The sequence below is a fragment of the Electrophorus electricus genome, chromosome 4, assembly GCF_041902795.1.
Source record: "Electrophorus electricus isolate QZ-2024a chromosome 4, ASM4190279v1, whole genome shotgun sequence".
In the NCBI taxonomy this organism is placed as follows: domain Eukaryota; kingdom Metazoa; phylum Chordata; class Actinopteri; order Gymnotiformes; family Gymnotidae; genus Electrophorus; species Electrophorus electricus.
Window position 1 is genome coordinate 35969957 of NC_137500.1, and position 26797 is coordinate 35996753.

The 26797-nt window shown below is 47.9% G+C and overlaps 1 protein-coding gene across 1 annotated transcript; it reads right to left on the minus strand.

Moving 5' to 3' along the window:
* Positions 1–1750: 1750 nt before the first annotated feature.
* On the minus strand, positions 1751–24401 carry fn1a (fibronectin 1a). The gene is made up of 46 exons (XM_081713530.1): positions 24094–24401; positions 23751–23876; positions 23515–23652; positions 23301–23432; positions 22963–23100; positions 22445–22603; positions 21870–22067; positions 21425–21607; positions 21137–21313; positions 19383–19538; positions 19110–19238; positions 18547–18690; positions 16669–16790; positions 16379–16547; positions 16100–16297; positions 15844–15972; positions 15659–15748; positions 15364–15564; positions 14260–14538; positions 13733–13996; positions 13227–13321; positions 12851–13019; positions 12649–12735; positions 12285–12476; positions 11324–11596; positions 10497–10688; positions 10052–10141; positions 9608–9874; positions 9275–9391; positions 8836–9000; positions 8414–8569; positions 8159–8272; positions 7777–8046; positions 7437–7627; positions 6895–6982; positions 6635–6814; positions 6413–6502; positions 6135–6323; positions 5740–5829; positions 4959–5410; positions 4665–4803; positions 4367–4528; positions 3669–3794; positions 3267–3373; positions 2799–2918; positions 1751–2649 (listed from the first exon to the last, which is right to left on the minus strand). Exons 1-46 carry the CDS (start codon positions 24221–24223, stop codon positions 2581–2583), a joined length of 7452 nt encoding a protein of 2483 aa, XP_081569656.1. The 5' UTR covers positions 24224–24401; the 3' UTR covers positions 1751–2580.
* Positions 24402–26797: the final 2396 nt, after the last annotated feature.

Sequence of the window (26797 nt, forward strand, 5' to 3'; positions counted from 1 at the left end):
AAGCATGATGTGGAACCCTTGGAAAGAAAGGAAAGAAATGTCAAAAATAATAAATATATGTTGATTGCTCCTTTAATCTTCATCATCATCATCATCGACTTTTAAAAGACTGCTTATGGTAAGTCTCTATAACAAAAGAATACAGAAAATAAAGTGAAGAAATCCTGGTAGTGGCCATCTAGTGGTGAACGCAGAGAACGAAACCGTATAGGAGCGCATGGTAAGGCATGTACAAGTCAAGGCAACACATATCTGTAGCGAGTATGATCGCCACAAAATGCAATTCATTCCTTATTTGGTCATCTTATCTGTCTAAAGAAAAGCTAACGTTAGCACAGCCTCATGTATAAAAATCTTCGACATTTTGCTCTCCAAGTGGTATTACTTATGAATATCAAAGCCAACATAAACTACTAGTGCACCTTACAGCGCTATTTTGCAGTAGCATACTTGAGCACAAACACAGCTGCATACTCGGACTACTTTACCGTGGTACCTTTTCCTTGACGAGGCTGCATGTGACAATCAGTCGGTAGTGACAAATCCATTTATCAAGAATTTCACAAAATATAATTATTAAATTCCATAACACTTAAAAGGTATATTAACTACTTTACACCGTTACATATGTATCAACTTAATGAGAAATCGAATATTTCAATAGCATGTTACAAATTATTACAAAAGAAACGATGTGCATCGCGGACGGGACTAAAAGGTACCCTTCCCGAATACTTCCGACATTTCGGAGGCGTCACTCTTCCACTGCAGCCCTTTCAAACTGCTTCATGTCTGCTGGGTTTCTTTTCCACAGCAGCAGACTTCAGCTTTCTTCAAAGATTTTCAGATGCGCCGAGATCAAGAATTCCAGTTGGCCAGTTGAAAAGTCCATTTTTACCTTCTCAACCATTCTTGTGTGCTTTTGTGTAGATGTTTTTTTGTTTTTTTACTGTAGGATCCATGTTGTTTGATCTAAACCTATTTCTCTTACACTTGGAAACATGTTTTGCCTGTATGGTGCCAAGATTTTTGTATTTGCATACAATTGTTTTTACAGCATTCATGGCACCTTCAGTTGTTTGGAAATTACTCATAACCTGTTAACACCTAATTATGACAGGTGGCCAAGAAGAAGCTACGAAAAGTCATTTCATCAATTTTGGGAATTATCCAGACTGTTTAAAAAAAGGATCAACTTGGTGTATGTGTATGTGTATGTGTATCATACATACACACATACATACATACATACATACATACATACAAAAGCATTGTGCTTGCACAGCTGGTGAAGGACCTGTCTGAAACGTCTTGTTTCTATATAAACTGTGTACTTTACTATAGAATATATCTACTTCTATTACTACAGCACACTCCAGTTACTCACATAGAACATTCGTTGGATTTCTATACTATATATAGACACCCTGGAAATCGGCTGTAGTAAATTAAGACTCTACAGTGGTTCTAATGAGCTCTTATATGATTGAAGTCATTGCCATAACTGATGCCAAAATATAATTTATGGCATCATGAACTATGGGAAATAAAGAGCTTGTATGTAACACTTTGTCTATTATTGTGATGGAAGGAGCCAAATCATAATGACACCACACACATGTAAGCATGGAAACAACTCATAAGGGCATGTTTCTGTTTTGTAGTGTGCACAACTGAACTTGTTCACAAAGTAAAGACACAAATTGTGGCTAATAAGTGTATAAAACCATCATCAACTGCAACTCAGCAACACTTTTTTGTAAAAAGTTTATTAAAAGGAATTTTGTCCACAGTAGTTAAGACTTTGGCACCTAAAACAAAAAAAAAAGAAAAAAAAAAGTGTACATCCAAAAAACTGCATAGTATCAAAATGCACTGAAAAAGGGATAAATAAAAAAACAAAAAAAACAAATGTGTATGTCCTCGTATTTAAAAAACAGTGCTTTCCTTATGGAAGCAGAGGCCAACAGATTCAAACCAGCAAGCCAATTTAAAATCGGGTCAACACTGGATATTAAAGGATGCCTACAAGGCACAGAAACTTCCGTTGTAAGACAGTGCTTGGTATTTTTGACGGGTCTCACTCACTTTTAAAGGGTGACTTGTATAAACGGATATAGGCCATATAGGTGAGTCACAAAAATATTAGAAAGTGTGCCTTACATGTTGAGAGGCCCCAGTGGTTCTAAAAAAATGTTTAAAAATCAAAATCAAACCAAAATGTTCTTTGGTCTCTGCTGATAGGAAGAAGTAAAGAAAAGAAACAGTAGAGAGCCTTCATTACCTCTGAAACTCTCCTGGACTGGAACAGCCATGTCCAGATGGAGGGAATCTCCCTAAGGAATGCCGATACTCATCCTGTTCTATGTGGGTGAAAGCTAAGGCGAGTGGCCCGACCCGACAGGTGAGGGAGCTTGCGCATGGAGACTCTGGGAGTGTGCTGTGGGCTGGCAGGACTAGTGTGGAAGCCAGCAGGCTCCAGCTCAGTGTGGAGGAGGGTAAAAAGGCACTGGGGGTGGGGCTATACTCTACGGGCAGTCTCTAGGGTACACACCTCTCCAGTTCTGCATACAATGGAAACTACTTGGAAGGGCTCTGCGCATCTGCTAGCAGTTCTGGTCTAAGGCACTCAATGGGACACTGCATGTTCTGTGGGACAGAGACAGAGAGAGAAAAACACTTAATTCATACATGCTTCACCTTGAGCGAGTGAAGTGGCACATTACCCAGCATGCACTACAGAATTAGGACCCGTCTGGCCAGGTTGCGGTTAGGTTTAAGGAGGCGGAGAGACGTACCAGCTTCTTGCGCAGGGCATTCTCCGTGTTCTGGTCATAAACGCCCGTGCGTACGGGAGGCTGGAGAAGGTCCTCGTCCACTTCTGCACTGGGCCGGTGGCACTTCTCACAGTGCCAGCCCTGATGACACAGCCCAGGTTAAGCACACATCTGGGGCCTCAGGTCCAGAGTTACACCCACACACTCTTCCACTGCGTGGCACTACAGTTAGGACGCCAGAGGCCCCAGCTTCTCAAACCTACTGGATTTACTTATGGTGGGGAAATAAGAAGCAACACACATAGGAAGGAGCTAACCCTGGGTCAGTGCCTAGTGCGTGGTGTTGGAGAACATGGAGCCATCCAAACTAGACAGGTGTACTGGCTGTTTTTGTTTTGTTTATTTATTTATTTTTTTTACAGTCAGGAAGACTCTGCTTTCCACACAGCTATCGTTACATCAGCGGTGATGGAGAGACGAGGGAGTTACCTGCTGCCCACCGTAGCAGGTACAGGTGCAGATCGCACCAAGGTACTCCTTCTGCCACTGGTTGCCAACGTGGTACATCTTTCCTTCATCGTAGCACGTAAATTCGTCTAAAACACACAATTTTGAGGCCGTTTACGACATTACACACGTAATGCAAAAATCAAACCGTGAACAGCGCAGCCAGCTTAATGGCTCTCCCATGTCATTGGTGCTCGAGTGGTTGGTGCGATGACGCTGAAAGAAAAATCAGGAGGGATGGTGTGACCAAAAAGGGGCTCAGTGAAACAGGCGAAGCTCTCCAGCTCCACATCACCACGCAAGCGCGGCTGCAAGCGACCCTCCGCCAGCAGGACGCTGAGAAGCCAGGGGCCGAGTGAGAGTGCGGAACACTCGCGGACTCACGTGGCTCACACTTGAACTCCCCCTTCCCATTGCCCAGGCAGGTGCAGCTCATCATGTGACCATTCTCGGCGTGCCGCTCCCACTTCTCCCCAATGCGGTAGTTGTGATTGTTGTCATGGCACCATTCTGTCGGCGTGAGTGGGCAGAGGGCAGGCATGAGAGAGAGAGAGAGAGAGAGAGACATACACCAGATCAGACCACCTCCTCCACTGCACAATACACACTGGACCAAATGGCTCCATGTTGGGGTGTAACAGCACACACACACACACACACACACACACACACACACACACACACACACACACACACAGTCGCTGAGCCATGATCTCTTTGCTCATCCCAAAGCTGAGGCAGAGTACACCCGTCTTAGAGTTTAGTATCGTCCGGTTGAAAGTCGACAATCCTAATCTGAGACAAGAGTCACCATGTTGTCATGTTTAATAACCAAATCAAACATGGCAGACAGGGGCTAGCATGGGCAAGGTGAACACGCTTTCCAGAGGTATTTGCTACTTTTGCAAAAATCTTCGTTTCCTCACGGACCTCGGCGCACAAGACCAGTCAAAATTACCGCAATCTCAACAACAGAGTAACCTCTGTTCCTCAGACAAGGAAACCCGATCTGTTACACTGGAGTGAGAAGAGCTGCCCATTGCTAGCGAGGGGCGGGGCTTTAGCAGGAGTCAGCCACTCACTGGATGAATCACACCTAAAGTGTCCGCTGCCCAGACCGAGGCACCTGCACCATAGCTTGAAGCCCGTCTCCGACATGCGCTCCCACTCGGCTCCCACCTCATGGTAGGTAGCCGTGAACGTGTCGTAGCACACGTCCCTGCCCATGGACACAGCTCCTGCCACTGAAAGACACAGTAGACAGAGAGAGGGGATCTAATGATCTAAACGGACAATGAAAAACTAAATCCTTCACACCGTAATCAGCCGATGACAACGTAATAAACAGAGCTGCAAGAGGTGGCTTGTGCGAGGGTTTACCCATGTTGTCAACTGTCACCACATCCTCCAGAACAGTCTGCCTGTGGTCTCCGTTGACCGATTCTACAACAATGTTGTAGGAGGCTCCAGAGGTGAGGCCGATCAGGGTTGCACTGGAGGAAGAGCCAGGTAGGTGCATCTGAAAGAGACGGACACACATTTGAATTACGCAAGCAAACTATATTTAAGGCCATGCATTTCTAAGGCGCCTCAAACGTGTGATCCCGGCGGAACCGGATCTTAATACGCAAGACGTGCAGGCTTGTGAGAACGCCAGCATCTCGGCGAGCTCACCTGGAAGCTCTTCTCGTTAATCTCCATAACAGGACTGCAGGACACCACGTACTCAGAGGTCCCCGGCGCCGGTTGCCATGTGATGGTGGTCCGTGTCTGGGCTTCCTGGGGCAGGTCTGTCTCATTAAAGGGGAACTCGAAGGGGAAGCCGTGTGCAGGGCCCTCGCTCACCTTCACCACGGGCACCCTGTGGCCGTTGGGCCCGGGCAGGGGGATGTAGACCAGGGGCTCGCCGTGGTGTGGCATGAGAGGTTGCTGCTGCCCTCGGTTGGCTAGGCCCAGGCTCTGGTACTCCGTGTAAATGTGTTTGCCCTGCTGCTCGACCGAGTCAGGCCTGTTGGGGCCCAGCAGGTGTATGTGATTGTTGTTTAAATTCTCTTCCTCGGGGACATCCATGATGCCCGGCTTGGGCCTGTGAGACACTGGAAGTTGAGGGGACAGGTCTTCGATTTCTAGCAGGATAAGGGTTAGAGGCAAGTGCGTAAGTGGACATGCAATAGCTTTGCATCGCCAGCAGAGGGCACAATTACCACCTAACGACATTACACTCAGAAGTGCAGGGAAGTTTTGCCTTCATTGACTTTTGAATTTTACAGTCATTCAAAAGGTTTAGCATTATTCAGTTTCAACTTAAACTCTTAGAAACATGAGCTTTGCCTGTACATTAATAACTTGCAACAAAGAAACCTGTCTTAAAAAGAGCAGAGTCAAAGATAAACACTGGCGTGTCTCTTAGTGAGTAATACACTGCACTCGTAGGTTCTGTAGAGCAGGGGCTTACGGGTTCTGGCCTTGCCCACCAGGGGCATGCTTCTCTGGGCATTGTTAAGTGCCACGATCTTTATGATGTACTCAGTGCCTGGTTTCAAACCTACACACAAGAACAAAGAAAACCCAGTTAGCTTAGTCAGCAGCTGCTAGTACAGCAAATGTGAGAGTGGGGGGGGGGGGGGAAAGGAAAAATAGGAATAGGAAATATATAGGAAAAAAATGAGATGCATCTAATTTTCAAAAGGCACCTCCACCCCCCGAATACATAACAGTTTAAAATAAAATACATTTTACACTCCCACCCACACCATAAAAAAAAAAGGTATTCAATATAAGGAAAAGAAAGCAACAGGAAACAGGAAATGCAACACTATAAAAAGGCAGGAAAAAGACAGTAACTGGTACCCATGATGGTGGCGGAGGTTCTGCCTGCAAGGGCTCTGGGAAGCAGCTCTCGTGGGATGCCTCCTGCCTCCTCGTAGGTGATGTAATATCCTGTGATGGTGCTACGGGGTGGCTCCCAGGTGAAGGAGATGGTGTTGGGGGTCAGGGAGGTGAAGTGGATGTTCGTCGGAGGACTGATCACTGGTTTAGCTAGAGAGAGTAAGAGCAAAGCGGTCATCTCCAGAAACGCAGCACATGGAGGGCATCGGAGCAATCTTTCTCTGGTGTGTGATGGGTACCTGTGGTGGCAGTGAGGGTGAACGGTTCACTGCGCCCAATTCCACTCAGCGTGTAAATGTTGATTTTGTAGGTGGTTCCTGGCTCCAGCCCTGTGGGAATCAGGGCAGGGTCAGCGGACAACATCGGACAACATCCTGATCACAGCCTCACTGGCGCCATTAGTGTTACTGAAAAAAAAAAAAAAAAAGATTCTGTATGTTTATGAAGGAAGCGCGGGATACCGTTGATGGTGTAGGAGCGGGAGTCCGACGGGATGGTCCGCTGGATAGGGTTATGACCCCCGATGGTGGGCGTGGCCTCCACCAGGAAGCCAGAGATGGCTTCGGTCTTCGAGCGCCAGGTGAGCGTGACCGAGGAATCCTTCACGTTGGAGATGCGAACACGTCGAGGGGGACTGATGTCTGCAAGGGTGTGGAGACGGTTAGATGTACACAGCAGGGGGTTTCACAGCGGGCAGCTGGCGAAAGGGAAAACAGCTTACTGTCTGGAGTGGTGACGTCTCCCTTCACCGGGCGGCTGGTAAGAGAATTCTTCACAGCATAGACCTCTACTTCGTACTCCGTGGCAGGCTGTGGACAGACAGACAGCAAGAGTGGGAGTAAGTGATCGAGAAAGAGGGAGAGCGCATCATCATTCAGAAGACAAACCCATGCTGGGTTTTTTTTTTCCCGCTCTGGAACAAGCAGGTCTAGGCCTCCATATTTTATACAGCCACACATGTAAATGACAAGGCCGGCAGCACGTGTGTGGTTGGCCTTGCTGATCTCAGACCAGCAGCGCGGCCGCAATCACGGCTGCTTCCAGCCCCAAGGCTCTCATTAAGGTTACAGCACATCAAGTGCTGCAGATTTTCCAAAATAGAGCAGAAAATAGCTCTTCAAACATACGCGCACCAGCCGAGGCACTTGCATGACATTTAGAAACATTCCCGCAGAGCTGAGGAGCAGTACTGAAGTCCAGCTGCTCCCAAGAGTCCGTCCTTGCGCCTCGCAATAGAACCATCAAAGTATGAGAATTATTTACTGTGAGTCCAGTGGCATGGTACTGCTTCGAGTCGGGCGAAACGTTGACCTCTTTGGTGGGGCCATTCTTGTTCTTAGGGGTGATGGCTACCCGGTAGCCAGTGAGCTGGACGTTAGCAGCAGAATACCAGGACACGGTGAAGGAACTGGATCCCACCTGAGAGAACTGAAGGTGGGTGGGGCCAGGGATGGCTAGACACAAAAGATGACGGAAGGAGGAACGACAAGGAAAGGTGTTAATAAGAAGGCAGTACCAAAGTCACATTCTTCTTAACATAGTAGTTGTTCCATGCACGGAAGTGTTTCAGGATGCGTGAACCACAGTGGGTGCTCTGCAGTACCTGTGGTCTGAGTGCCCTCTAGCGGAGGGCTGGGAGTCCGGTCATGCAGGGCAATGACCCTAACGATATACTCTGTGCCCGGCTGGAGGTTAGATAGCACAGCGGTTTCGTCCTCGCCGTGCGGGGCCGGGAACAGCTCCCTCTCGTCCTCTTCTGAACTGGAGTACAGCACTCGGTACGAGGTTACCTGGCCATCCGGACCCTCCCAGGAAATGCGCATGGACGTGGAGTCCACGTCAGAGAACGCCAAGTCTTTGGGTCTGTCCACAGCTGAGAAGGACCAGGGACGGAGGGTTGGAACTGGAGCTCAGAACATTTCACCTTCTTGACATTTACAGTATGCCAATAATGCACCAATTAAAATAAAATGAATTTAACTCACTTGTAATTACAGTCTCAACCAGTGGAGGGCTCTCTCCATCCTGTCCCAGAGTATACACACTCAGAGTGTACTCTGCTGTGGGCATCAGCCCAGAGAAGGTCATCTCTGTCTGGTCTAGAAAATGAATGACAAGCAAACAATGCACACAAACTCCAGCGACTACCATTTTAAAATGTTCAACAAAAAATAAAAATCCATTTGTAATTTATGAGCATGCAGCTGCATTTCAAAAAACGCACAAATATATTTTCCCACCTGGAGCAACAACCTCAGAGAAGGAGGGGCCCTGGCCATTGCGGGGAGTTCCAGTGACACGGTAGCCATTGACTGGGCCTACTGCGGGGCTCCAGCGCACAGTGATAGTGCTGTCCTTCACATCAGTCACCTCCATCTCCGACGGGGACTCGATATCTACAGAAACACGACCCAGATCAGTCAGTCACTCTTCACCTCCGTCTTCTTAGTAACCCAAGGTCGCCCCCACCGTTCTCTAACGTCTCTTTCTCTTTTACTTCGGTCTCAGTCTTCACTCGCTGCCACCGTTACCCCACCGGCTCTGTTTCTTTCTTTTTCGAAGCCGTTCAACCCATTTCTCCGGCATCGGATCAACTGATCCGTCACCATACCCGCACTAGAAGCCGAACCAAACCGTCGCTGGATCACTGGTGCGAGTTTACCTGTTATGTGGGTGACTGAGATGGGCGTGCTAGAGGCCGGGCTGTCTCCTCTGCCCGTTACTGCGTACACAGTGACGGTGTAGTTGGTGCCTGGGCGCAGCCCTTGAATGGTGGTGGAGGTCTGCGAGCCTGGCACAGTAAACTCACTGGGGGAGCCATGACCACCTGGTGGAGAACAACGTTTCAGTGATTACAGGATGCCAATAGTGACTCACGGCCAATAGAAATCTATAATTGTCATCGAATAATTGCCTCAAAATGTTACTGGGAAAAAAAAAAAAGTGTTTACAGTTACAGTATATGGCTAGTTATGTGACCAGTATAGTTATGAGCACAAAATAAACCACATTTAGCACAACACAGCTGTAGCAAGCAGAAATTATATAATTACATTCAGGTGAGAAGATAATTAATACTTAAGGAGGCATCATTCCTGTACCTGACTCACTGTGGGTGACCCTGTAGTACCTAACGGTCACTGATGGGGCGTCCCAGCGGATATTGATGCTAGTCGGTGTGGAAGAACTGACCTCCAGGTCAGTAGGGGCGTCAGAGACTAGCACACGAGAATTTACTTTATTACGCACAGAACAAAAAAAAATGTATTACATTTTTTTTTTTTTTTTTTTAAATCCACCAGAAGTAACAAATGTCACTGTAACGTAAAAACCAAACGTTGCTCTATGTATTCATGAACGAAATATACCATTATACATTTCAATATTAAATATATTAAAATTGAAGTGCATGCGCAGGCAGGACTGCAGCCTACTGGTGGCCTGGGTTCCGGTGAGCGGCTGGCTCTCACGGGAGCCGCTATTAGCGTAGACCTCGATGATGTACTCCGTCTCTGGGGCCAGGCCTGTGACCGTGAAGTGGCTCCGGGACGGGGGAAGCCTCTCCTCCTTGGCGCGCCCCCCACTGGTCATCTGGTGGCGGAGACGGTAGCCAGAGATGACGGCCTGAGGAGGCAGCCAATGCACGGTGAAGGAGTTTGTGCCGATCTCGGAGAACCGCAGGCCCACGGGGGAGTCCAGGGCTACAGCACAGAGCAGAGACGCACAAATCCAAGTCAAAGGATGACCTCCATTTGAGAGATGGCTAAGAAAAGTGCTTCCCATTGGCTAGCGAGGCAGACCGCACGGGCTTCAGCGAAGACCCCTGAAAGTGCTTACTGGGTAGCAGTCACTCTTGGGACGGATGTGCTTAAACTCACCTGTTCTTTGAGTGCTGATCACAGGTGAGCTCTCCCTTTCTTCATAGACATAGAACACACTCACCAGATACTCAGTGTCGGGCAGTAGGTCTGTACGTACGTACACACACACACACACACACACACACACACACACACACACACACACACACACACACACACACACACACACACACACACACACACACACACACACAGACACACACAGACACACACAGACACACACAGACACACACACACACACACACACACACACACACACACACACACAGACACACACAGACACACACAGACACACACAGACACACACACACACACACACACACACACACACACACACACACACACACACACACACACACAGACAGAGAGAGAAAAATCACTTAGCAAAGGGAGCACTAGAAAGTCTCGCATTAGGTATACTACAGAAGAGAAGTTCACGCACGACGAAGAACGTCACTGTGGGCGTTTCCATCCACAGTGCGTTCAGTGATGTCATCTTCATCATCGACTGGGTGGTAGCGGATGATGTATCTGTGAATCTCGCTGGGCCTGGGCACTCTGGGGGTGGCCCAGCTCAACGTGAGACTGTCCGGGGTCACGTTACTGAACATCAGGTCTGTGGGGGCCGGCAAGACTAAGGAAAAGGAGCACAGCAAATGAAGCTAAAAACAAAAAGGTATGCAAAACTCTAAAAACAATATGCCATATTCTACTGAGATATAAAGAACAGCGGGATTTATTGTTCATGGAAGGGAGGGAAACCAGCAGCATCTAGCGAGCTGGGGCGGGGAAGTATTAACGGGAAACCCTTTAGCCAGGCATCTGCCACATGCCTCTCATCCTCCAATACTGGAGGAGGCAAAGCAAGCAAAGAAACGCAAAAGGAGGAGAGACAGAATGATGAGAATGAAAGTTACTACAAGAAATGCAGTCAGTCAAACTAGACATGGCTGTCTTGATCACGCTACCCTGCAGATGCACAAGAGAACATGGCAACCACATGTACTGCCAAGCCCAAGAACCTCAAATGTTAAACATGCTGGAGTTCCACACTAGACTACATGCAGCACACTAAAATCAACACATCACTTTACCCTCATGTGCACCATAAAAAACTTTAAAAAAGAAAAGAAAGAAAAATAGCTGATTTCAAAAGGAAATCTCTCTCAACACACACACACACACACACACACACACACACACACACACACACACACACACACACACACACACACACACACACACACACACACACACACACACACACACCTGTTTGCTGTGTGACGGTGGTGGGCTCGCTCTGCCCAGTCTCCGTTATGGTTATGATGCTGATGTCATAGTCGATGCCCGGCTCCAGGCCATACACGGTGTAGAAACCTCTGGTGGCCTCCACCGTGTCCACAAAGACGGGCACGCTCTCGCCCGCGGCTACCACCGTGATGCGGTAGCCCGTCACGGCCGTGGAGTTGAGAGGGCTCCAGGAGAGGCCGATGGTGGAGTCGGTGACATTGACAAAGTGGAGATCTGTTAGCTGGGGCACGTCTACGAGGTTAAGAGAGGTGGAGCAGCCCAGACAGACAGGGGACAGGGACGAGAGCAGAGAGCAGAGAGGTCAGCACGGGGCTCACGGTTCACGGTGTGCACCCCTGCAGAACCATGGTGACGAGCGCTCGCAGTGATATGGAGACATCAGGAAATGATCAGTGAGTTCTGCAACTGAAAACTGTCGCAAACGGTGATGAAGTGAGAACTGATGGCAGTCATATCACATTTTTATATAAGAGTAACAAAGATCAACATAATATACCGCTTCAGTATTAAATGTATCTATGATGTCTTTGCCAAACAAAGCAGTGGAAAGAAATATTTTCAGAATCACATCGGGGTAGAAATTTTCTGGCATGGAGAACACACCAGAAAATGTTCACAAAGCTATGGTTACATTGACCGTCATGAGAAGAATGCAGCAGACTTCTGTGCATTTCCAGGAAATACATCTTAAATGTTACAGACATAATTTACTTTAAATAAGTAAATTTTATGGATTTGCCAAATGATTTTGCTTCCACAAAATCGGTGTAGCCTTTGATCCACCAATTAATATCATGGGATCAAAGATTTCAACACCAGAGGGTTTAAGTCGATGTTAGCTCTCCAGGCATCTCAAAAGCACGGTGGGGGGGGGGGGGGGTGTCACTCGGAGTGGACAGGCGGTGGGTGGAGCGCGTACCCGGCGTGACTGTGGTGGAGATGGGCACACTCTCCATGTCATCCTTCACTGTGAACACGCTCACGTTGTACTCCACCCCGGGGCTCAGGTTCTCCAGAGTGCACGAGGTCTGGCCTGCCTCCACAAACTCCTCCACAGAGTTGCCCTGCTGCCCATTGGTGGGTCTGCATGTCACTCTGTATCCTGTGATATCTGAGGGGTGGGGCACAGGAAGTTCACAAAAGGTTTAAGTGGAAAATTAAAAAGAGGGGCAAAAAAAAAAGTTGCCTAAAAATTATTATTATTATTTTTTACACATAGTTAGTCATTTAGCTTCATAAATCTCTCCCATCTGTGAGGATGGCATGTCAGATCATACAAGCACCTGGGGTTTTGGCCTCGTTCCAGTGGACCGTCAACTCTCCAGTGCTCGGGTTGGTCTCCAGGTTGAGGTCGGTTGGGGGAGACAGTGCTGTGAGAAGAGAGGTTTTAGATGACGCGACTGCACTGGAACCGGCAACATCTGCACCGGCGCTAGCGGTTAGCGCACACGCCACTAATAACCTTTACTCGAACGTGAGCCTTACGTGTGACGACGCGCCGCGTGACGGGGTTGCCATGGCCATGGCCGTCGATGACAGGTTGGATGCTGTAGGTGTACTCCACTCCCGGGGTCAGGCCCGATATGTAGATGGTACCCGAGTCAGAGGTCACCTCCCTGGGGGCCTCTCCACCTTGACTGGGCCTCACTGTCAACTGAGGGGGTGAGTGTGTGTATAAGTGTGTGTGGGTCTACGTGCACTTGGGGCACAGGTAAAAAAAAAAAAAGTTACACAAACCATAAGGTGAAAGTTGAGATCCCTCCCAAGAATGTTCTGGGCCACACTTGGGCCATTTAAGCCTTGATTAATGGCCATTGGGGATTCAGGCTGAGCCAGCATCTGTGCTGTGTGGGACGAGTACCTTATATCCGATTCTCGGGACAGGACTCCAGGAGATGACGATGGAGGTGTCTGTGATGTCAGTACTGAAGCGAGGTGCATTGCCCATAGGCAGACCTACAAAAGGCAATCAGACCGCACACTAAGAACACCCAACAGACCGCTGGCTGATGAGTGCAGCTAACTAGATCAGAATGTGGAAAACAGCATCAAAGTTTTAGGTCACATCAAACAACCAATCAAGAATTGTTGTAGATCGTGTATCATATTGATTATGTATTTATATATTGCTAGTTCCTGTTGCTGGTTTAGAAATGAGTACATTTATTTTGCTTTTGAATATAAAAACTCCATGAACTCCATGGCTGTAATTTTTCACTTTACTTTTTAAATCTTGCGGAGTTGCATTTTAGTATTAAAGATTGTGTCGTGTTTTAGTATTAGACGCAATTCTAAGTCCTAGTCTAATCTCCCCAAATGCATAACGCGCCCTTGCTCTGATGATCAGGGTGAGGTCTGGAGACTGACCCGTGCTGAAGGTGGTGACAGCACCCTCGCTGAGCAGGTTGTCCTTCTCGGCGTGCAACGTGGCTGTGTAGTCCGTGTCCGGCTGCAGATTCAGCAGCGTGTACTGGGTGAGGCGCGCCGGGATGCGCAGCTGCTTGGGGTTCGAACCCTCCACGGTCAGGAAGAGCCTGTAGCCGGTCACCTGAGCTGTGGGAGCGGCCCACAAGATCAGGGCGCTGTCCTCGGTCACGTTGGACAGGTGGATGTTGGTGGGCGCGTCGGGTTCTGAGTAGGAAGGGTGAAAAAACAAAACAAAAAAAAACCATGCATTACAAACTCACTCTGACCCTGCAAAAGTGGGTGGGAGTTGTTTTTCATTTTGAAAATGATACTGATTTTATATTTACTGATTTAATCAAATTTAATCAAAACGAATCCACATGAAAAGGGTTTTTTTCCACAATCACGTGCTGTACTGCCTGTGATGAAGTTTACACGCTGTCTGTATGGCTGCCCTCGGGTGACCCTGGCACCCCGCCCCTACTCACTGGTGGCCTGCTCCCCAACCAGTGGCTCGCTCTCCTCTGTTCCTTTGAGGGCGAAGACGAAGAAGCGGTAGAGTGTCCCGGGCCGGAGAAGGCCGACTTCAGCGTAGGCGTTGTGTGTGATGGGGAGCTGCAGCTGCCTGCCCGTCAGGCCGGTGGGGCCCACAGACGCCACCGACACCCGGAACCTGGACACCTCTGCGTCAGGAGTGCTCCAGGTGATGGTGATCTTGGAGTCGGACACCTCAAAGAACTGCAGGTCGGTCGGAGACGGGATTTCCTCTGCGGGGATTCACATCAGATTAAACGTAGTGCTAAAACACCAAAAATGAACTTGTGAACAAGCAAAAATGAAATTTTAAATCTCGTGAGGGAATAAGTTGCCGCACCAAATCAGAATATGAATCACCCGTCATTATATTTCATTAGAAGTCACCTAAATCAAAAACGAGGCTTTGTCTTTTAAAACAACGTGCTCACCCTTTCATAACGGTCCTCTATTCTTCAGCCTACAATACACTTCACGCAAAAAGGTCTTATTTCAACCTGTGGTTTCTGCACAGTGAAACGTCCACATGCATTTAGCATGCAATAAAACTCTTCCATCAGAAGAGAAGAATTCAGACACCCTGTTGGCTTCTGAATCATCCAGAGAGAAAGGATAGAAGTCTTGCAAAGGCGAGACCCATGGAAGGTTTGTTCTTGACCCGCATGGTGTTTTGAGCAGACATCAGTAAACTCCACTGCCCTTCGGCATTCGTCTAAATGCGTGACCACAAAGACGTCACTAGCACCTGAGCAAACTCTGCTCTGGACATACCATTAAGCAACAGTACAGCGGCAAACATCTGCTGATCTAATCACAGCGCTGCCTGATTAATGGTCTAAATCAAATGGAAAACAAAACATCTGTGTCTGGTGGAGTTACAGAACATTTCAGTGCATTTTTCAGACATCTTTTGTCAAATTTAAAATACAGGGCACCTAAAGAAGATCATAAAGCTCTAAAAGTTATTGTAGTGGGGAGGGTATTGTGTAAAGTACTTTGTAAGGTTTTGGTGGTTGGTATTAAGATCGCCGTCCCCCCAGTGGGTCGGGTCAGCGTACCTGGCATGGCCTTGTCGGTAGTGATGACCTGCACGAAGACGGGCTCACTCTCCTGGCTCTCCTCCACGGCGTAGATGCTGATGTTGTACAGCTGGCCAGGCTGAAGGTCACTCAGGGTGACTGAGGTCGCAGTGTTGGGCAGGTTGAGCTCAGTGCTGCCAGAGCTCCCCTCGACGGACGGGGTGTAGACCACGCGGTAGCCTGTGGATGCAGAACACCCATCAGACTTGCCTAACCCCCCCTTCCGCTGGTGGGATATTAAAGCCGGTTTACGCTGAAGACAGGCAGGGCCCACCTGTAATGGGAGCCAGAGGTTTGGACCAGCTGACGGTGATGGAGGTGTCATCCACCTCCTCCACCTCATGCTCTGTGGGAGCATCAGGAGCTGTGGAGAGGGACCAGAGAATGTAAGCAAAGAAAGATAATGCAGTAACCTTCCAGCTACACGTTTACATACGAGAGAGAGCGAGCGAGAGACACCTGTGGTCTGGGAGGTGGTGAGTATCAGTCTGGTCTCCTCCTCCTCAGTCACTTCAAACACATTAATCGTGTATTTTCTGCCTGGCAGCAGCTCATTAATATTGACAGATGTGGCCGTGCGAGGAAGGTCTGCAAAACGTGCATTTTAGTCACGCGCATTACAATTACTCCGGCTCAACCATACGAAACCACTGTGTTTACCGATAAACACACAATTAAAAACACGGGACGGAAGCTGAGGGACTGTGTAACTGACCCAGGACCATGGGCTGTCCGGGCTGAGCTCCCGCCTCGATGAGCTCATACTCCACTCGGAAGCCAGACACGGTGTCGGAGGCAGACATCCAGGAGATCACAAAGCTGCTGGAGGTGATCTCAGTGACAGACTCGGAGGTGTCCACCACGGGAGGTGGGGGAGTGGTGTCTCCCTCAGACGGAGCCACTGGGAGAGAGACTGGGAGGTAGAAAGCAAGCGGTCATGGTGGGTCATGTGAGAGAGAGAGAGAGAGAGAGAGACACACACACACACACTCACGGGAGCCATAGGTGGTAGTGAAGTCAAAGCGAGTGACCTCTCTCCGGCCAAACCTCAGAATGCTGATGAGCTGCCCCTCGTACGTGATGCCTGGTTTCAGTCCGGCGATGGTGTAGGAGTTCAGATGACCCGGCAGGGTGACCTCTCTCCATGGCACACGGGTGTTTTTCTGTTGCCAAAGTATGCTGTGAGCGCACAGACCCTCCGACGACAGCGATAGCTTAAGGCTTAAGCCAATTAGTTAAAATGTACATCCCGAGAGAAGACACGACTTAAAGTAAAGGACTGACCTGTCTCCACTTAAGGATGTACTGGGTGATGTGAGCGGATGGCGGCACGTTCCATTGGATGGGGTGAGAGTTGGGTTCTTTGCCAGCCTCCGTAATAATGACCTGGATCGGCCGGTGACCACCTTACAAAGAAATTTGGAGTTTTAGGTATTCCCAAACTTTTCCTGTCATCTGACACATAGTGATGCAAGTTATTGGATGTGTGGTTTTGTACTGTACTGTACAGTACAAAACAAAGTATAAAACAAACTGACAGTGACAAAACGTAGGAAAAACAAAAGTAAAAACAAACCTTGTTAGCAAATACTGTTGACCTTATATGCACGATAGAGAGGTCAAAGGTCATTGTAGGAGAAAGAAAACAGACTGAAAAATGCTAGTGTAGTCTACTACCTGATATCAGGTCAAACTAAAATGTGAAACTTGACACAACTATGCAAGATTCTTGCAGAGGTTTTAGTGATCACACACGTCTGGCACTGGTGCAGTGGCGCACTCTCTGCTGTTCTTGAGGCTTCAGAACCCACCCAACCTCATAACTACAAACAAAAACACACAACCTTCCTTGTGCAAAGAAATGATTCTTTACTTTTCCATATGAATGGCTTTTTTTTTTTTTTTTTTTTTTTTAAATCCATCTTTCAAACCCTTTCTGGAAGTGGCACATTCCTTGTTCCGTTTTAGTCCACCAGCTCCCAAGTCAGAAATACAGCTTCATGTGAGGGCAAAAAAAAAAGAAAAAAAGAAAAAGTAATTATGTGGCAAGCTAACCCAGTCATATCAGGACAAGCTGGTCTCCATTTCTCCAAATTACTCCTATGAAAGCCCACTGGCTGACTAGTTTGTATACAGCATTTAAATCCCACCCTGTCCATGGTCTGTTCCAGTAGCAAACGCCACGCCAGGCCGCATGGCTCCCAGGTCTCACAGCTGCATGTCATTATACGGGAGTTCTTGTTCTAGGGCGCCTCGCACTTAAAGACAGGGCGCACGGCACTCGCCTGACCTTGGATGCAACCCCATACAGCTCCCCGAAAGAGAGAGGCATTCTTGGCATAACTAATAAGCCACTTCCTTTACTAAGGCTTCTTTGTATGTTCCTTAAGATCTTCACAGTACAGTAATGGTGTATTCTGCTTTTATGCACAGCAGAGAAGCAAAACTTGGTCAAAAAAGAGAGACTTGACTTAAAACATAATTGTCATTCAATAGCCATTTTGCCTGTAAAGCTTGTGAAACCAAAGCAAACTTAAAAAAAATTGGACTACGTAAATTGGTGAACGACTTCACAGATGCTAAAATGGCACAAGCAGCAGATGTCTGCAAATTAGCGTTGCAGCACCTCCAACAAAACCCCAAGTAAGTCCTAGAGGCTGAGCTGAAGCCAAGCAAACGCACAACAAAAGAGCAGCAGGGGGCCACTGAGACGACAGCCAACAGGATGTGTATCCTTTTTCACCATCTACCCAACTTCAAAGCCCCCCCCCAAAAAAAAACAAACACACAGCGTGGCACGACCAAACAAACATAGGTGTGGATGAGCGTGTTTAAAGGCCACAGCGCTGGTTTCAAACACCACCTCCAAAAAGACAAGCATTTGTTCAAAGCAGTTAAATAAAAGAGAAAGAAAGAGAGAATCACATGAAGGCTTTAAGCAGAGCAGATGCAGCCCCAGAAGATTTCACTCGGACACAGAGAGAAGAAAAAGCCACAGGCTGTAAACATCTGGAACCCTTTGACTTCCAACAGCCTTCCCACCCAAGGCCACTGGATCGCTTACAGCAGCGCCCTGCATATCCGATGCGTGTGTGCGCACGTGTGTGTAGAAGTGCGCATGCTTCTTTTAGCCTCTGTGTAGCGATGATGTGCTTTGCTCACCAACAATGGACTGCTGGGGCTCACAGCTCAACTCTCCAATTCCGTTGCCATGGCAGTAACATTTGTAGGGGATCCCGTGGATTACCTTGTCCCAGGACTCTCCGACCTGGTAAAACACTCTGGTCTCTGGTTCCTGGCACTGGTCTGTAATGAGCAGATGTGGATTGGGTCATTACCCAGTCCTTAAGTAAGCAATTTAAGAGGATTCTAGCTAAATTTGCTCAAAGCTGGAAACAAAGAATTGACATTTTAACAGCCGAGAAGAAACATACGGCACACCGAAAGCCATAAGCTGAGTGGATTCTCGGAAACGCTGAAATAGGTCCAGACTCTAATTTAGAGCTTCTCAGGTTCATTCTTTTGGATTTAAAGCATTCCACGCCACGACACATCTGATCCAGTTCATCACCCAAATCACGTGCTGTATTGTAGCGTTGAACACTTAAAACCAAGCATGACGGGGAGACCCCAGGACTGAAGCCAAGCCGAGTCTCAGAGGCCATCATCAGGTCTATACATTCTGGTGAAAATGTGCAGCCACTCTTCGGTCCAAGTAAACTCACCGATGGCATCACACTTCCAGCGTCCACGGCCCTGTCCAAAGCAGGTGCAGTTCATCATGTAGCCTTCGTCATGGCGTTTAGTGAAAGTCTGGTTCACCTCGTAGGTCAGACCATCCACAATACACTGGTCTGAAAGAGGCACTTCAGTTAGTCTACAATAGGTCAATTAAACATGGACAAATTTTTGTGGACAAAATGTTGATGAAATGTTGATACCAGGTGAGCCAAGACTCAGTAAAAACCCTGAAGCTCTGCCCACAAAGGTGTCCTTACCTTTGAGCTGAGAGTAGGCAACACAGCTCCACTCCCCACGGCCATTCCCAACACAAGTGCAACGCATCATGTGTCCCAGAACCTCATGACGCTTGTCCCACTGATCTCCCACGCGGTACATCACCCCCTCGCTGGTGGTGCACACCTCCTCATGGGCTGTAAAGGCAAGAGTTCAACTGGCTGATAAGCGCTCGCTCCCGAGGCGCATTTACTAAGGTTTTTGTTTAAAAGGTTATTGTCTCTATTCCAACATAGCTTTATGTTCACAAATCACTACAATGACATGCCCACCCACCAATTTTCAATCCATGAGTGATTAACTGCCTAAAATTAGAGAGAAAGGTGGGGGGGGGGGGGGGGCGTAACACTGCACACAACAAAACTAATTACAGGGAAAAACCAGACAGCGCTCAAGGCGGTATTTCAGAATGGCCGCATTGTTACAAGTTAGAACAGTACCGGTTCACCTGTTGGGGTAATGGAAAGGGGATGAGAGTTCGATAACCCCAGGACCGTCAGACGTCAAGGGAGGGGTACACAGACCCTGGAGCAGCTGGCTTGGACTCTGGCCAGCCCTGCAAGGCCTCAGGGCCAACCAGAACGGGCCCAGGCCAGGTCCCCCACGTCTGCGCACCGGCACAGCTGCAGGGCCAGGGCTGTTTGAGGCACACGCTTAAAAGGTGCTCCAGCCAGTGAACCCTTCCCATGTGCCCACTGGCTTAACCACTTTTTAAAGTGACCTTTTAAAATGCCTGTTATCTGGTCACTGTGTTTAAATGCATTCAGATATTGTAGATAGGCACAGCACATTTATCTGATCAGAGATTAAGAGCCGAAATCTGAGAAGAGAGGACAAAATGGTAGAAATGTTTGCAAAACACGAGAACTCAATGACAAAAGGGTGGTGCTGTACTCCATAAAGAGAAAGACTCATCACACCCTCCTACCAAGAAACACTGCGTAATGCCCTGAAGTGCTGAAGCCCCTCACAGAAAAAGCCTGCGAGATCCTGCCCAACCCCTCCTAATTGGCACTTGGATGTTACAGAGACCCGTCAAACAGACCCATCAAAGCCTGCACTAAGAATCAGTGTGCGTATGGTAACGTGGCTCAGTAGGTGTCGACTGACCCTTTGTTTCCACTTTGTTTACCCTTTTTAACTTTGATTTGGTCTCCTCCCATTTGTGCCAGCATCAGGGCCATAAGATGTGGCTGCTAGATAACGCACGCGATGGCGATTACCGTATCTATTCGAGCTGGAACCGAGGGTGGTGAGGGAACTCAAGACTAAAGACTAACAACGTCGCGATGCCATGTTGACTACTAGCACGGAGAAAACGCTGACTATACATAATGGAATTTTGCTGTAGTATAAGCTACCTTTGGGGCGCTTATAAAAGTTCTGCTAAAAACGTGCTAGATCTTTGCTAAGGCTTACGCAAGCAACCGCTGCTCCAAAGCTTTCTAAGAGTGGCAGAAAGGGCAATCACATGAAGCCTTGCATTTATCCACTTGATCCCGTAGCCATCTCAGCAACCCACTGAATGCATTCTGAGGCACCTGGAATATCCACCAAAGGGGCTCGTTTTAACCAGCATTTACTTCAACGATACTTCATTGAAGCAGGACCTCATAACAACCTACACAGGCTCATGAGACATGCATTCTTAGGACTATCCCGCCCATAGGTCAGGAAGTCTGCCGTATACTCTTCTGTCCAGTGAAGCTCCAAACCATACGCTGCTGGCACTCACCGGCCATGGGGCAAAAGCCAAAACTCTGCTCCCCGTCGTAGTTATAGGTGGTAGCGCACCACTTCATGCCATCTCTGCGTCCGTCGGCAGTGCAGTCCGTGTAATTACGACCATTGTAGAGGAAGGGGAAATGGCACAGGGCGCCGTTGGAGTTCCCTCCTCGGGTCGTGACCAGCACTGCAAAAGCAAACCAGCAGCTGCATGACGAGACCCAGAGGCAGTGGGCACATGCACAGAACGTCAAAGCAGCGCAGCAGCCCCAACCAATGGCCCCGGGAGTCAGCTCACCGTTCTTCTCCGTGCAGAAGGAGAACTGCCGGTCTTTTTCGAAGTCCGAGGTGGTGCTGCACCAGAGCTGCCCGTCGCTGCGGCCCTCCGACGTGCAGGAGTAGAAGGTCTTGCCCATGGACACGAAGGGGAACACGCAGGGCTGACCGTTAGAGCTACCGCCGTAAGCCTGGGACTGGCCCTCTACGAGCCAGAAAGGAAGGATCAAAATGAGCATGGCATGCTCTTCGTTTCAGCGGTGGCAAAGAACAGGGGACTCTAAAAAGCACCTGCCCTAACCGAGACCTGGGGCTAAAGCAGTGGAGAGAAAAAAAGTTTTTAAACTTGCTCATCAATGTTTGCAACGTGTTCTGTGCATCTAGCGTTAGCATAAGAATTCCGCAGAGCAGCACTCCGTTACGCCATGTAAGCGGCATTGGTTTGTGCCCTGGAGGGTGAAACTGACCCCACTCTTCACAGCTGGCACCATTTCCCAGGCAAGTGCAGAGCATCTGTTTGCTGCCCTGGGACTTGATCCAGCGCATGCCCATGGTGTAGGCAACACCCGAGTCTGTGATGCAGGTGCCCTCCGCAGGGGTCACTGGGATTGGAAGGGGCTGGAACACAGCTGGCTGCACATTGGTGACCACTCGAGATCCGGTGCCTGCACAAGCCAAAACACAAAATGTCCGTGCACATAATTCAACATGCGATGTTCCCTTGCTGTCTTGGTAGAAATTCACGATGGAAACAAGCCCGAGGCTTTATTATGTTATACTTGACAAATGTTATAGGTTTGTATACTTTTAGCATAATACATTGTGAACTTGCCAAATAAAACAAATCCAAACCAAAATGTGCATACTAGAAAGAAATGCGTTCTGTTTCGTTCCGACAAGCCATGCAAAATCATTTAGCTCGATGATTACAAGGGCTCAAATTCACCGTGCAACACATTAGTATGTCATATACCTTTGCTTAAATGCCAAACAGCAGGAATGTGGCCCAAGAAATAACGATCAGTCTTTTTTTCGGTCTTACCTAGACCAGTGGTGTGCAAGGAAGCATGTCTCTCACATTTCCATTCTCCCCGGCCATTACCGGTGCACAGGCACTGCAAGATGTGTCCACGAGCATCTGTCTTTGTCCAAGTGTCCCCAATACGGTAAGACATGCGTGTGTCCTGGTCATTACAGCGATCTGAGGACACCAAACGATCAACAGGTTCACACCCATGGGCAAAAGTGTTCATTACCCAAATCACTGCAGAGCAGGGGTGGACTGGCCATTAGGGCATTTGGGCAATGCCCGGTGGGCCGCAGACTCTGGTCTAGTCATGGGCCGGCCGTTTCATGAAATATATTTGATGTACTTGAAGGATGCCTGGGCCGGTTTTGAGACCCAGGCAGAGGTTCTGACTTTCGTAGCTATAATGGTTCTTAGCAGAACCATTAAATTGAGGTCCACCTATACAGGGAGCGAGAGCAGAGGTGTGCCTGGTTTGGACTATTGCAAACCAGTTCTGGGGAAAGTGCTGAGCTCAGGAGAGGTTCTCTTACTTCTAGATGTGCAGGTGATGCGTCCACTTCCCTCTCCCAGACAGGTGCAGTCCACGATCATCCAGTCCTGGTACGGCTTCTCCCACGTCTCACCCACCACATAAGAGGTGCCAGCTGCGTTGTCATAGCAACGCTCCGCTAATGGGTAAAAAGAGCGAAAGACAGGAAGAAGTGGATTTAACATTAATGCTTGGCAGACTTAGTGGTGCCAGTTTCTGAGATCCACAGTAAGCCATGTCTGGGTCAGTCTGAAAACACACACACACACACACACACACACACACACACACACACAAAACCATGCCTGCCTCATTCAATCATTCCTTGTGGTATCTTACCAACAGGTTTGCAGGTCCACTCTCCTTTCCCATTGCCCAGACACACACACTCCAGCACGTAGTCTCCAGTGTCATGGGGCCTTTTCCAGGTGTCTCCTATCTTATAGGAGTGTCCACCTTCGTGACATCGGTCTACAGACAAGGAAAGGCAAGTAAACACACTGCACTGGGCCCCAACACCACATACAGTACAAGTGTGCTCCAATCAACCTACTTGCAATGGTGCAGCTGATTTTTCCTCTGCCTGACCCAATGCACGTGCAGTCCCAAATCATCCCATCCTTTGGCTTTTCGTAAGTCTCCCCAACTCGGTAAGAGCGAGCGTTTACCTTATCGTAGCAGGTCTCCTCCGCTGAGGCATAAATAACCAACATCATTTATTCAACAACAAGAAGAAGCAACCACCTCTGCGAGCACAAACAACATATTGCTTCGTAAAACTTGGCTCACCCTCAGGTTTCGTTTTACACTTGATGCCAGCGCCTCCATGGCACGTGCAGAGAAGTAAGCTGCCTAGATACGCGCGCTCCCACTGCTCCCCCTTTCCATAAAACTGTCCGTTCTCAACACATCCATCTGTGGAACACACGGGAAAACCAGCGCAACTCTTCACTCCGTCCGCATTGTGTGGCTTTCAGCCCCATCTAAACGGAAACTTTTTTTTACGGTTATAGTGACCGGCTCGAAACCTCTTATCTGCATGGAGGAAGCATTTCAAACCCTCCATATGTGGACACAGCCGACATGACCAGCGTGCGTAAAGCAAAGAACGGGCGCCTGCAGGAATACGCACCTTGTGCCACGGATGGTACCGAGCGCTCCGGCGCCTCTCTCTTGCCTTTTCCCGCGCCTTTGGGCACGCAACTCACCGCGCTGGCCAGTAAAGCCACTGCCAGCGCCGTGGCCACAGGGCCACTGGACATGGTCACAGGTGAGTTTGAAAAAGGGTTCAACACAAGAAACCAAAACGTCTTTCGCCGGGGGAGCCGTAGAAACGCGAGGAGATGCCGTAGCTTTGGTAGAAGGCTCCCGCCGCTGTCTCCACAATGCCTTTCGATTACCTTCTTCTCCGTTCCACCGCCAATCCCCGCCTACTCCCGCACCTCTGGAGAATATTCCGTGGGGAGCGTTTTTATTTGAGCTCAACATTCCGCGGGAGGGGCAATCGTGGCTGCACACACATGCACGCACACACGTACGGGGTGATAATTTCACAATGCAAAAATGTTACCATTCGACTAAAAGTCAGAAGAATAACTTTACATTCTTACACGTTTATTTGACTTAAACGTAATTGTACGCAATGTCTGTGTCTAATCATGAAATTAAGTGCACTGGAGGGCAAGATTAACAATAAAGGTAGGCACTAGTGCAGTACCTTCAGCATGTCCTAACTGAGATGGAGAAGGCAGAGCCAATATTCACACCGCTGATTTACACTGATTTTGAACCTTGAAAACGTATCCTGTACTGTTTATACAATCATACTATTTGAAATGTTTGAAACTTTGGTGAATTTACTGGAGGTATATATACAGTGTGTTTTTACTAAAAAAAACAAAAAGAAAAACGTGCTTTGACTGTTAGAAACGTGTTGCTCACTGACAAATCGAGGCCTATGGTTCCATTTGAAACCAGTTCGCCAAACGAAGAGATGCATCAAGGCTGCTTGTTCGTACCGCAGACGCAGCTGAATACAGTTAAACTGAGGTAACCATCACCCTCTGAGGGGCTGACACTAACACAAAATCCATCAATAAAAATGTAAACAAGACACTTGCATATCAAAATCATATTAACATTACTTCTGTAGTATTCAAAATGTGGTCTGTGTTATTATAAAGTGACAAAATTATTGCTACTAAGACAAAATAAAGAAAATTCTGTGTAAGTAAACTTAAGGCTATTTTTTTTTTTTTACTTTCCAAAGGTAGATCTTAGTGAATGCCCATAAGAGACCGACAGCTGGGTGCCCTTTAGCTCTGATTGTTTGTCTGCGTCTGCCTGAGTATTTTTATCTCGTCTGTCTGCAGGGTCCTGATATCAGCACCCTTTCATTTTAAAACCAGTTTGCTCTGTCTCCCTCTGCAGGGATCCCTATTCTGCATGATCTGCCCCCCTACCTTCATTCAAAAAACGACATGGAAAGGTCTAGCATGTCAACGTTTAGGATCTCACACACATGGCATGATACACAACCCACGTCATGCATCACGACCCTCGCAAGCTCTATCCGCAGAGTATATAATGACATCTCTCTGATTTCCTTACTGCGTGATTCAGAGACCACTGGTTTCTGGACCAGCTGTTGAGTGTGAGTCAAGCTATGGCTCCTATACCCCCCCCCCCCATTCATCTTCTCTTGTCTACACCTTTCAGTTGGGGGGATAAAATCCTTTTAGGTGCTAACATACAAGTCCTTTTTAGCAGTTGTTCTTTCTTCACAGACTTTCTGTATATTTACAACTCTTGCTGCTTTTAATGAAACAAACATTTGCTCCTCTTTAAAACAATGAAATGACAACCGTGTTTAATTTACCCCTTCTCCCATGAAATCCTGGTCTCAATTTCAATGATGATGATGATGTTGATGATGATTCAGATGGTGCTTTGCTTTTTTTCCTGCCTGCTCTCCCAACCACAAAGTTTCTGCTTTTAATGAATCATTTGTGCAGAGTGGTTTATCCTGAGTGATAGGCTCCATACAAGCTTCTCACACCATTCCTCAGTCATCAGCCCAAATCAGCAGGAAGTCAGTGGCATAAATACCCATTAACACATTCTTCTTGCAGCCAACTACCTCCGGAGAGGTCACTGCTACAGGGCTTAGTCAAAAAGGTAGTGGTACAGAGGGATTTCTGGAAATGAACTAAAAAATTTGGCCGTTTGAGCAGAGACCTAAATATGGAGGTATCCTTTTGTTATTGTTCACTATGAGTCACTGGAATTGACTGGCTCAGTTACCTTAGGGTAACTTTAAAAGTTTTCCACATTTGTGCAGTATAGCAGTCAATCATGTAAGCAAAGTTTTCAACGTACCCCAGAAACTCTGCTGTGATTAGTCAAGGAGAAATGGTCATCGTGATGCTAAACGTGACTTAACCTACAGTTAAAAACGCAAAGACTTTAGCTGAAACTTTTGACTGAAGCGTATCTATGTAGACCAATACACTAGGACTGCAATACAGCAAAATGAGAAACTGTCATTCTAAGACCACTGTAATCTCTACATCTCTGTTCCAGACCATGACATCATCGTCTCGGAGGAGTGAGGAAAGGCACAGCTGCATCCCCCATCAGGTTGAAGCTCGGCTATAATGACTGCTAGAATGCACTGCAGTCTCCCTCTGCAGATACGTGTCCTAGAAGTCAACCTTGGACAAGAGTATCCGCACACCATATAAAGTGTGTTACCCTCCCGGGTATCTCCAAACAGAAAATGAGTGAATGTGATTTCAGCTCTGTGAATATGGGACAGTGGTGTTTGCAGAAGCACA

Excerpts from the sequence above, each read along its gene's own strand:
- fn1a (XM_081713530.1), bottom strand. The coding sequence starts at position 24,223 with ATGTCCAGTGGCCCTGTGGCCACGGCGCTGGCAGTGGCTTTACTGGCC. Across the intron at positions 23,433-23,514 it reads AATCAGCTGCACCATTGCAA|ACCGATGTCACGAAGGTGGA; the intron begins GTAGGTTGATTG and ends CCTTGTCTGTAG. Across the intron at positions 7,628-7,776 it reads AGAGGGCACTCAGACCACAG|CCATCCCTGGCCCCACCCAC; the intron begins GTACTGCAGAGC and ends TTTTGTGTCTAG.